This window comes from Rhipicephalus microplus, chromosome 5 (genome assembly GCF_043290135.1).
Source record: "Rhipicephalus microplus isolate Deutch F79 chromosome 5, USDA_Rmic, whole genome shotgun sequence".
NCBI classification, from domain to species: Eukaryota; Metazoa; Arthropoda; class Arachnida; order Ixodida; family Ixodidae; genus Rhipicephalus; species Rhipicephalus microplus.
In genome coordinates, this window is record NC_134704.1 from 150,854,832 (window position 1) to 150,866,930 (window position 12,099).

Consider the following 12,099-nt stretch of genomic DNA (forward strand, 5'->3'; position numbering starts at 1 on the left):
CTTGCTGGTTCTTGTCTACCGAGCGAAAACCTGGAAGCTTACAAAAATGGTTCAACTTAAATTGAGGTCGAGGCAGTGAGCGATCGAAAACAAAATGATAAATGTAACCTTAAAAGACAATAAGAGAGCAGAGAGGGAACAAACTGGGATTAAGCTTATCATTGTTTAAACCAAGAAGAAGAAATGAACATGGGCCGGGAACGTGCACATAGGCAGGATAACTTCTGGGCATTCAAGGGGCCCTGCAACACTTTCTGAGCATGTTCAGAAAACGCTGCCGATTGGTAGTACAGGCTATAATATTTGGCTCGCGTGTTGTCGGGATCCCGACAACAGGCGGCCCAAACAATATAGCGCAGTACTTTGCTTGGAATTCATAATAAATTATCAAAGTCAGCTAAAAATTGATTTCTCTTCTCTCAACGAATGACTGAAGACGCTCAAAAATAACTCGTAGAAAGCCCTTCTATCAGGCATTGGCTGATTTGAACATGGCGCGCTCAGTCATTATAGATTGCCGCAAGAGGCCGCAACTTGTCCCAGCGTGCACCCGTGATCACAATGAAAAATCCGCGCACTTGAAGAAAAAAACAAAAGAAGAAAGTGTTTAAGGTCATGAGGTGTGGGTGACGTATTTTCTTTGCCCCCCCCATCCCTCCCTTCGGGGCTTCCAGCGCTTTTGTTGGGACAACAGAAGAGAGAATGCAATTGCAGCATGCGGCAAATCTACTCGCACTGTACGGATTCTTAAAATTTTTGTAATGTTGAATTCGTGAGGCACTAAGTTCTTCGAGTGAATTTATTTTATGGTTACTTGAAAAAGTGTTTCAGGGCCCCTTTAGAAGGCCACTCACCAGGCCCCATACAAAATTTTAATTAAACCATGGAAGTTGTTGGGTGTCTGATGAGAGGAATATTTTGCCACAAAACTTTCCTAAATCGATTCACTACGAGCTGAAAAAACTGTTTTTCTGAAGTGGCGCGAAACGAGTATGAGAGGAGGCGAACTCAAAACCCTTGCCGCTCGCCCGCATAGCTTTCGCAAGCCAAATATTTTTCCCTGCCCTCTCCGGCATCTTACGAAGAGGTCATGTGTGCATAACATGCTCGAACAAGCCCAACTCCCATGCACACGAGTGGCGTTTTTTTTTTTTCTTTTTCGTACCAGTGTTGTTTCGAGGTCTGCTGCCTGTTTCTGCGGGAAGGTTTGGAAACACTGGCTTAGATGCGGTAGAATAGATGAGCACAATGAGTGCGTGAATGCGTAGGAACGTTCTATGGCTGTCGTCTGCTCGATGTACTGACCGCGATGACACGAACGCATGTGAAATGCCGGCAGATTAGCCCTGCATCTCCTTGCAATTCGTGGGGGAAAAAAAAATGGAAAAAAGACTCTCACATTCTCTTATTGCATCTCATTATTTATCTAGAGTTTTAATAATCTCTTCAAGCAACAAATTACATAAACTGCGCTTGTCGTGTTAAATAATTTTTGCTTTGTCACGTGCCACTGTTGGCAACGTCAGAGCACAGTCATTTATGCAGAGGACTAACGTCACTGCACTGTCGTGTACATAGGGCCATTCATAGGTGCACGTCATGCTCTCATTCTTCGGGTGCCCCCCACCCCCACCCCCCCGTGAAAGGAAGGCGGAGCAGCAGTAATTTTGAAATTTGACCCATTTTTGTGGTGCGTAGCGTTGCAAATTTTGGCAGACGTGATCGTGAAGGCCCCATTTACACATTGCCCTTGTCAGCTCAAAATTGTCAAATATGGTGACCAGCCCTGTAAGGGTATCTTACTGGGATTCTTAGAGAAGGCAAACCGCACAAAGGGGAGACAGAAAGTTAAATGGGCAGATGAGATTGGAAAGTTCGCAGGTCTAACATGGCAGCAGAATGCACAAGACTAAGTTGATTGGTGAATCATGTGAGAGGCCTTTGCCTTGCAGTCAAGCTGATGATGATGATGGTATTTAAGTTGCAGAATGAGTGCCGTGAAAAGCAAAGCACAGGATTACCTAATCATCAACAGGCTTATTTGCATTGCACTGTGCTATCCCATACTGCGCAGTTCTAATGCATGTTTTTGGAGATGAAAGGAAATTTAGGCAGTGATTACTTGAAAAAAAGCATAAATTGTGGTGGAAGTTAGACAGGGAGACTAGAATGTGGTGTCTCACTGAGTGTGCAGCTGTCTCCATTTTAAGTCTAGCACTAACACACAGGCACAGAATGGGGTTCACTCTAGGCTCCCGTTACACTCAAGTGAGATCGGTGCTCACAATTGTGGCACCGCGTGTTGAGAACCTCACATTCCAGGTGGACCCACAATATGTTCAAAGTGATCTTTAGGATTAGGTCATATTAAGACCCCTGATAAAGTCAGCAGTGAGTGTCGGTAACACTATCTTCTTGTGTCCTTTTTGTTGTCTTCCACAGAGGTGCACCAGACGTGGCTGGTGGTCGTGGTGTTGGTGGCTGTGGCATTGCTGCTTCCCCTGTGGGGCATGCTGGCATGTGCCAACCCTCACACCCAGGAGGTGCTCTACACAGGGTGGACACCCGTCATCTCTGCCATGGTCATCTCCAGGCACGTCTCATCTCCGCCACTTGCATAAAGCACAGGCTGGCAGTGGTTGATGCTTCAGTCTACAGTAGAGTCTCGTTGCTAAGCAGGAAATCACTTAGTGAGTGGAATTACTGCACGAATAAAGTGACATTCATGTAATTGGTTTATTTCATATTTTCACAATGCAGAAATAATTTCTGTGCTCAGGACCAGACTTTTCGCAACTCTCCATAAATAAAGCTAGAACAGAACCGGTGGCAGGAAAAAGCTGCCAATGCGTTGATGCACGCACTTCTGCTTGCGTGCAACAGGTCCGTCTGAGTTTCTGCCAGTGTGGTATGCTCGCTGTAGGACGACGAAAGAAGTGCGAGGGCTCGAGACAGGTCCACATGCGATAGTTCTGGAGCACACAGTTAAAGGACCATTTAAAGAAGGACCATCTGAAATACTTTCAGACCTTGTTGAATCAAACTTGCCAAAAAACATCAGTTCAACAGGGTCATAATTTGATGCAAAGCTTTTGAATAATTGGACAACACAAAGGCACATGCAGTCTGTAACGCGCACCTTTTTCCGGTTAAGCGAGTTCATAAATCGCATGCGCGTTAGAATCGAGTACGATAAAAAAAGTCAATGCGGTCATTCTATTGCCATCGCATTTCCAAAATGGCCGCCCCCTACGTGCGTCGGCATGGCGCGTCGGCCATTTCTGCCTATGTGTTTCCCAAGTGCGGCACTTTGTACGTGTGCTGAGGAGTTTGTCATCTTGTAGTGCATTAGCATCGACGGCATGAAAGGGCCGACTCCAAAAACTCGAGTGCACCACGATGCCGCTTTTAAAAGGGAAGTCATCGCGTGTGCAGAAACGGACGGAAATCGGGCCGCATCGCGGTCGTTCGGAGTTCCCGAAACGTGGGTATGGGACTGGCAGAAACAAAAGCAGAAGATTGTCGACAGCAAGGCTTCACGCTAAGGCTTCAGTGAACCACAGCAGGGTCGGTTTCCGCAAATTAAAGAGCTGCTCGGCGAGTATGTGCTTGAGCAGCGAGCGGCACAGCGGCCCGTGACGACAGAACTGCTCCAAGTGCGGGCTATGCAATTAGCCTTAGAAAAATGTCTAATGCGGAGCCAGTTTAAAGCGAGCAGGTGCTGGCTAACTAACTTTATGAAGAGGAAAGGCTTTTCCCTCCGAAGGGGAACGGGCATATGCGAAAAGTTTTGCGGAGGAGTACGATGAAAAGCTTCACAGTTTTCAGAGGTTCGTCCTAAACTTGCGGCACAACAACGGCTACCTGCTTGGGCAAATAGGGAATGCCGATCAGACGCCTCTTAACTTCGACATGCCTGCACCACAACTGTCGAGAAGAAGGAGGCGAAGCAAGTTCGCGTGCTGACATCGGTCCACGGTAAAACTACAGTGACGGCAATGCTGTGTTACATGTCAGATGGGCACAAGCTTCGCCCGTACCTCATATTTAAATGGAAGACGCACCCGAAAGGAGTCGTTTTTTCGGGTGGTGTGATCGTGCGGGCCAGCGAGAAAAATGGGTGCTCGTTGCAATCGATGTCTTACGTTTTTTTTGTTTTTTTTCGTCATGGAAATCGGGTGTGCGTTACAACCGAGGGCGCGTTAGAATCGAGTAAATACGGTAGTTAGGGTGCTTCCTCATGTACACTACTCTACCGGCAGTGTACATGGGGAAGCACCGGACTAGGGCTCTTGCATACGTTAATGAGTTCCTGTTTGCTTTAATAAAAGAAATAGGCAAATAATCTACATTGTTGTCCTTGCCTCCTTGAAGAATGTCCAGATTTACACTCAGTACAATGTAGTCATAATTTCCTGCTTTTTTTTTGCTGAATACCGAAATAAATATTAGAGCATTCATACCCACTTCTACATGGAAATTTGAAGTATTTGAAACGAATGAATAGGCGTTGTCAAAGGTAGTTCCAAATGAATGGGAGGTAGTAGTTCCTATAGCAACTTTGGAAAGGTGATTCCGCTGTGTCGCGACACCACAAAATTGAAACAGCCTCTACATGAGGAATCCCCTCTTCTCCAAAACCATAATTGAAGGTTACATGTACGTATTACCTGCTGCCAGATTATTAATATCTTATAGTGTTTCTTTTTGTGTGTTTCAAAGCATGTTAGACAGGTTTAGTAAAAAGGTACTATTTCAGCAGAATATTTTATCCTCCTCAGACCGAATAAGGCAATTCCACGTCACCTTATTTGAAACTTCTTTGTTTTGGTCTTGAGCATACAAGAAAATGAAAAAAAAATTATTTCTACTGAACAACGAAAAACACTTGTAAAATTTAAATATTTTACTAATGAAATTTAAGTAACTGAAATTTATCTAATTTATTTACACAGCTGGAAACTGTAATTTACAATACAAAATATGCATAAAAATTTATTAAAACTTTATTGGAGTTCATTTAGCAGTCCTGTCACATATACTGGGCAACAATACACTACGAACAATTTTATTTATGTCCTGCAAAGATGAAAAAGTTGCTGGTTTTTGGAAACTTCATTTTGACACCTCTCATGATCACAGGTGCTCAACAAGGAGTGCCATCTTGTTGAGCATAGGTAAAGTAATGTCTTCCCTATACATGTTGGAGGTAAAAAATATTTGCATGAGAATTAACTGCGCTTTCTCAAAGCAATGACCCCAGATGGGGTCTCAAGAACTGGAGGGGTTATGCTGTTTGGTCAGTACCAGTATTTTTCATTTTTGGAGCAATTGAACTTTTATGTAATGAAACAAGAATGAAATAAAATGTAAAATACGCTTATCATTCGTGTGCTTCTTTGGGATGCCAGGCTGTGATCAATCAGCGAATCACTTGACCTCCAATAAGTGCATGTATTGTGCAAATGTGCCCTGTGGGCCAGTCGCAGGCCTGGGGAACTGCTTTCTTAATCATGTGCAATGCATTACGGTGTGAGCGCGGTTTTTGTGCCTCTTATGCCACTGATGTCCCATCGCCGTGCAAATTGGTCTATGCTAGTACAGATTGAACATTGCAGCCGTACTTGCTGTGCAGTGTGGGAGGATGCATCTTGGACTTTGCTGTCTCCCGCTTCCATGGCATTGCTGTCTTCCAGCCTGTCATAAATGGTGCGTGCTGCTCACTTTGCATTCCTTACCTGTATTCACCTGCACGGGCAATTCAGTGCTACTAGTTGATGAGTATGTTTCCAGTTGCAGTTTCACCACCCATAGAGTTTCTTAAATGTACACTAGAGGCAACTCTGGCGCTAGTGTTTATGGGAGCTGCGATGCACGGCGCTTCAGCGAGCATAGGAATGTTGGATAGTACACGGATTTGTCTAGTCTTCGTACTTATGGCTCTGTGTGTATTTGTGTGGCTTGAAGCTGTTTTCTCTCAAAACAACAATCGGCAAATATTCGGCTCTTACGCTTCACCACCTTCACCTTTTAGAGTACCACTTCTAATCGCGTCACACAGTTCAAAACTGTTTGTTCTTTCCTTTAAAACGAAACCAAAACCAGCAATAAGCAAAGCCACAAGTGTGATTTGCTGCCTGCAAGTACGAAGACTAGACAAGTTAGTGTACTACCCATAATTCCCATGGTCGCTGAACAATTGCAGTGCCAGAGTGCCCTCTAGTTAATTTTAGGAAACTCTATGGCACCACTTACTAATTTCATGAGCTGTTGTGCAGACATGGCAGCAAATTACAGCCGCACATGACGTAGTGGAGTCTTGTGACATTGCGCTTAGTCGTAGTGGTGGAGATTGCACCAAGTATGGAGCCATATTTTCAGCATATTGATGTCTCTGGATATCTGTGTCTTTTTTTTTACTGTGGAAGCACAGGGCATAGTGTCAAGAGGTTGCAGCTGACAAATAGACATCATTTGTTGACGAGTGAAATCGCTTAATATTTTTGTTGTCGACTCGTGGAACTGCGGGTCAACGCTATTGGTATGAGACGCATGTCTAGAACGTTGACGACGAGCCCCGCGTGCTATCTTAATCTGATTATTGAGGTTCCGCTTGCAGGCACCTTAAGTGATCGTTTACTCATGCTTGTAAAATGAGGACAAACGCATCACTAAGTGTTATTGAGAGCCGTGACCTCTCAATGCGCAATCAGCTGACAATGCTCCCCGGGAGTGAGGATCGGGCGTTCTAGAGCAACAAGGTGGACGCAGCCAATTGGAGGCCTTGAAACAATCTTTATAAGTATCCTCTTTATAAGCGTTTGTTTTTTGTACGCTGGTTTCTGATTTGGGTACCTACCTGAAGCGGAAAGGTTGAAGACAGAAATGCTCTTTCTGACGAGCCCAATATGGCAGCGCCCAGTTGCATCGTTGTGCTGCTATAATTTTTTTAGAATATAATTTGGAATCTGCTTAGTAATCCTCTGTAATTTTTTTTTCTCTAATTTTGCTACGAAGTACATATTAAATATGCATTCAATAAATACGAAAATATTATCCGATTCACATCACACTCAAACTTTATTATTCGAATTTGTTTCACTCGCGAACTTTTGCTATTTGCACAGCTCCACCTATTTCCTTTCATAGATGAACAGACCTTTTCAAAGATTTCTCGCAGAAGATGCACCGCACCAAGGTGTTCTGCCTAAACATTGAGGCGGCATGCAGGCGTGGGCGGCAACCTTGTGGCAGTGCAGGCCAGCCGCATATCCACCTTCCTGCACCAGAGGGCGACGCTGGGGTTCCTGCCTGCTTCGGACCCGTCCGTCTGCCTCAATCCCTTCTTGGCCTTCTTCGGCAAGAGTGAGTTTTTCATTCCTCAGCAACCAACTGTGACAGCTTAAGTTTACTTGCTGAGATTAACGGGGTTGTGTCGTTTCGCTGATATGAGGGCAGAGGTTCAGTTCATGATTGTGACGGCTACGACTTGCTGAGACAGAAAAAAAAAAAGACTTTTACTGAGATTCGAGTTCTGGTGGCTTTCAAAGGTGTCAAGAAAAGTTTTCACAAAATTTCCTACTACGTATGTATTCAGAATACTGGCCATTCATTCAATACTATTCTTCGACTTGCTTCAGTGTCCGTGTTCATTCAACAGCTATAAAAAGCACAATTTTGATTCACGGGCTCCCATTGCCCTCAACTGTACAACTGACGTCACTATAAAGGGCCAGTAAGCAACCCCGAGGTTCAAATGTTTTAATGAAGAGAAGTATGTGCACTTTTGCTATGTGAACATGCTGTCACGAGAATTTTGTGAATACGTGCTATAAGGAAGTGACAGGGGTTAGAACATGCGTTTCAGCCAGTTTCAAATTCTCGCGCAGCTGCTCACCACTCTTCTCCGCCATGGTTGGGGGAGGGAGGGGGAGGCGTAGCTTGTCGTCGTAACTCTACCCACTTTGGCACTGTGCCACGATGTCTGTGATACGTCATCAGCGCGAGCAACGATCAAGCAGGGCTTTCCCCACATGAGCGCATGTCATAGTAGCAGAGGCAGAAAACGTGGAGTGAGGAGCGCTTTTCCATTCACAGGGAAGTAGTGAGATGCGTCTTTATCTTGGAGGCTTTCGATCTGGCAATACCGCTTCTCCCGGGGTCTCGGGTTTTACCAAACGGCAGAGGGCAGTACAGAAAAATAAAAATGCGGGCTGGGCGGCTGAACCTGCATCACCGAAGGTCCAAGGCACCGTTTTGTAGGGCAAACAACCGATCATTGAGCTTGGTGGTGTGTAACGTTGCTCATGGGCGAACTTTCATCAGACTGTGCACACAAGGTGGATTGGTCAGGCAAGGGAAAGAGGCGCGGGATTGTTTTTCGAAATGGAAGATCTGTGCAGCGCGCAGCACTGTAATGTTAGGGTTTGGTGATTGTGATCGCTGTGCTCTGCTGTACAAATTGGCGAGCTTGTTTGGGGAGTGTAAAAAAAAAAGTATGAGCTTGTTTACCGGCCCTTAAAGTCAATGAAAAGATTCTGTCAGCGACAAAACATGGCGACACGGCAATGTTTGCTGAGCCGTAGTTGATTGAGGTTCGTAGCATCATACTGTTGCCATAAAGATGTTGTTCCACTGTAATGAGTTCTGCAGGGATCCCATTCCTGCGCCAACTGCGCCAAACGAGATTTGCCCCGCCAACCTGAAAAAATCGGCGTAAATTGCGCCAAAGTGCACCAAACCGTCTCTCAGGGGTTTACAACCTTTGGCCCGTGGACCACATGTGCCTCGCAGCGTAGTTTTAAGCGGCTCCCGGAACGACATCAGAAATCTTAAAATCACTAGACACTGTAATTGCAGCAGTATTTAAATAACATCAATTAATGTTTTAATTACCAGAGGCAGTGGTCAAGTCTAATGAGAGAATTCTTTACCTTCCTGCGAACAGGCCATTGCCACTTTCAAAAACAGGCTGCCAGTACTTCTGCGGAGCAATGAAATTCAACCTCATTCTGCGACGGGACCGCAACCAAAGCTTCAATGAGCGCAACTATAGCATAAGGCTAGAGATATGTCACTGTTCACGACGGTGATTGCAGTGGTGTTCTGCATTGGCTTACTTATTGGCTTACCATATGATCTAAAGCATTGCCTCCGAGATGCGGCGCACAGCAGTTCATCTGTAGAGCAGACGACGGATGACAACTTGCCCTAAAGCGTGTTCTTCAGTCTAATGTGGCAGCCTTCGTGCCCCATATGATAAAAATTTGTTATGAATAATTTATGAACTCATTCAACATTCAATTCTCTCACCCAACGTGTTGCAAACGCATGGCCGTCACAGCAGTTCCATCTGTGTGTCAGTAATGGAGAGGCACAACATATTAGAAGTCTCAGTGCTCTACGTATAAGAGTGAATTCAGATACTGTAGAATACCGTGTTCAAAATAGTTACTCCTATCTGCTAAAACAGCCTTTCTTCACCAAATGCGGTCACGTTTACTCGCGTTTGAAACTCATTGCCGCTTTTCCGTTCCGATATCTAGATTCTCGAAAAGCTCTGATTTGTACCATGAATATTGTCGCTAAAAACAAAATGATGCAACGTTTTTTTCTATATTACTGTATGATGGCCTTCGGTTGTCTATTTACGAGATTTTAAGAAAAATCGAAGATGGGGTTTTTTTATTATTCAAATTTCAGTGGAGTACACTTTTGTCAATATGAGAACTTTGAGGCAATATATAAAAATTTACATTTGCCCTACGGCAGCAATAATTTATGTACCTAATGAACACACTATATCCTTAAAACGTGTCAAGTTTGAAAACGCTGCTTGCATTACTTTCGAAGAAAAAAAATGGGGAATGCGTAACTTATTTTAAACTGTCGCAAAATTAGACATTTTTAAAAGCTATTTTCTTAAGGTCTACAAACTTGAAACCGTATGAATTCATTCATCATTAGACATGCATTTCAGGTAAAAAATATCTTCCTTGAAACAAAAATATTTGTCTTTTTATAGCATCTGCAATTTTCGAAAATGACAGGTGTCGAAATTGGTGCCTTCATGTTGGTGAAGTTTGATATTTTTTTTCTCGTAAGTTATGCCGTTAATCATAAAACGAAGTTGACTTTCGGGCTACCTCGTGTGAGGTGCACGAAATATAATATACTCAATGAAATGTAAAAGATCAACTTTTGGACCCGTGTCAATCTCTCGTGGAATCACCCAACGCGGTTTTTTACTGTAAAATAAGTCTTTTGGGTTAGCTCTGCCTTCAATCTCCCTTTCGTTTAATTTGCGTGTTTATTTTCCGAATTTTTGTACCGAACTTGCATATAACGTAATCCTTTTTATAACATACTTTTTAGGAATTTATCAATTTCTTTATATTCATGTCTAGCTAATTACGATTTTCCTTCAACTTTGTCATAACGAGGTGTGACTGTATACCTATGCCGAAGTGCTCCTAATAGTAATATTACCTGCTTCAGAACTAAATTTTTACTGCTGTAAAATGCTTCAAATAGCAAGATTACTGGCTTCAAAATGCTCCAAAAGTAAAATTTTAGTGCTCCAAGATGCTCCTAATCCCAAGATTACTTGCTCCAAAACTAAAATTTTACTGCTACAAAGTGCTCCAAAACTAATATTTTACTGCTCCAAAGTGCTCCAAAGCTAAAATTTGACTGCTCCAAAAATTGCTTCAAATCAGCAGCCCCCAGTGGGAGCACTGGTGCTGCAGCTTTGTCTGATTATGTATACGGCTAGCATAGTCAGGACCAAGCCATCCAAAACACATTGTAAAACCCAACCGAACACAACCAGTAAGAAAAAACTGGTACACTGCACCAAGCGAGTGTAGACAGGAGATAAGAATGCACACGTGACAGAGCCCAGATGTAGTTGGAAGTGGGACCAAGCACATAACTTGCTGTGCTTGCACAGTACTATACAACTCAAAGTGCGAAAGTTGCAATGTCAATTTTTTTCTTTTCTAGGTTTCTCTAAATCTGTTATTTGAGAGCGATAAAAAAGCTAACCCTGTGTTCCTAACCTCTCTTGCCATGACGTCACATGTTAGTGCCTATGGCAGCCAATGGTGCCTCGTGGTTGCTTAGAAGCCCAAGAGAAATGCAATTTCAAACAGGTGTAACTAATCAAGAACTTAATATTGTGGGGAATCATTTCGGAATCAGCATGTCTAATCCTTATTGAAGCTTGGAAAATTCCAAGCGGCCAGCTTCGTCTTTTTCCAAGACCCCTTTTAAACATATTGTGAATTTTAGGAGCACAGAATACAGGAATTGAAATGACCTCGAGCAAGCAGAAGAATCCGCTGTTATGGCGTGCCTGACAGTGTAAGCATAGTTTTGGCAGGTAGAACCCCATAATTAAATGTGCTTTTACCTGTACACCGTTGTGGTGCAGGTGCGCACGCACGCACTGCTCGTGTGCTGCTGCTGATGGTGGTTCCGGGACATCTGGTGTTCACGTACGGCATCCGGCTGCTCAAGGCTGGCCACACGTCAGTCACTCCCATCTTCCTCGTTGTCTACCTCACCGCTGCTGTGCTGCAGGTCAGTACACAGGCACTCACGCCTCCTGGGGAGTCAGGGTAGGCATACGTGCCTGCCAAAGAAAATCATCTCCCATGCTCATTTTGGGCTGCTTCAGCACTACAAAATTCCAGCCACTATTAAAAGCAGGGAGAAATGTTGGGATCTGAGACAACATATCAGAACGTCGTTGCGATATGGCTGGTTCTGCGGGTTCCACTTTTGTTATTGCATCAATTCATGTTTAAAATAGGCAGCTGTTTATCATGTACGAATAGTAAAATGGGCTACATGGTCAAGCTGTCTGACATCCTAGTGTAGCGTAGGCCAGACTCCGTCACAGAGTTGTAGTTGCCTCGCATCAAGCTCTTGTTTGTGGCAAGAGTTCGACAGTGGTTTTCACTTGGCACAATTTTCAAAAGATCTTTTGGAATTTAGATGTAAGTTTATTCTACTGCTCTCCATTCTTTATGAAAAGCAAACTGTTTTGCATCACTGCTGGTGGTACACACTACTCAGGTTACTGGCATGATAATC

The 12,099-nt window shown here is 43.9% G+C and overlaps 1 protein-coding gene across 9 annotated transcripts in view; it reads left to right on the forward strand.

Annotated features, from left to right (window-relative positions):
* The window catches only part of LOC119174174 (solute carrier family 41 member 1), a 149,555-nt gene that overhangs the window by 119,496 nt on the left and 17,960 nt on the right, over nt 1-12,099 (forward strand). For all 9 annotated transcript variants that reach the window (XR_012895448.1, XM_075896054.1, XM_075896050.1 and 6 more), the window contains 4 exons: nt 2,443-2,593; nt 5,636-5,709; nt 7,231-7,365; nt 11,435-11,583. Coding sequence is in view for 8 of the 9 variants with exons in the window: in XM_075896054.1 (XP_075752169.1) it covers nt 2,443-2,593; nt 5,636-5,709; nt 7,231-7,365; nt 11,435-11,583 (509 nt within the window). In the remaining variant the exon portion in view is untranslated. The remainder of the gene's footprint in view (nt 1-2,442; nt 2,594-5,635; nt 5,710-7,230; nt 7,366-11,434; nt 11,584-12,099) is intronic.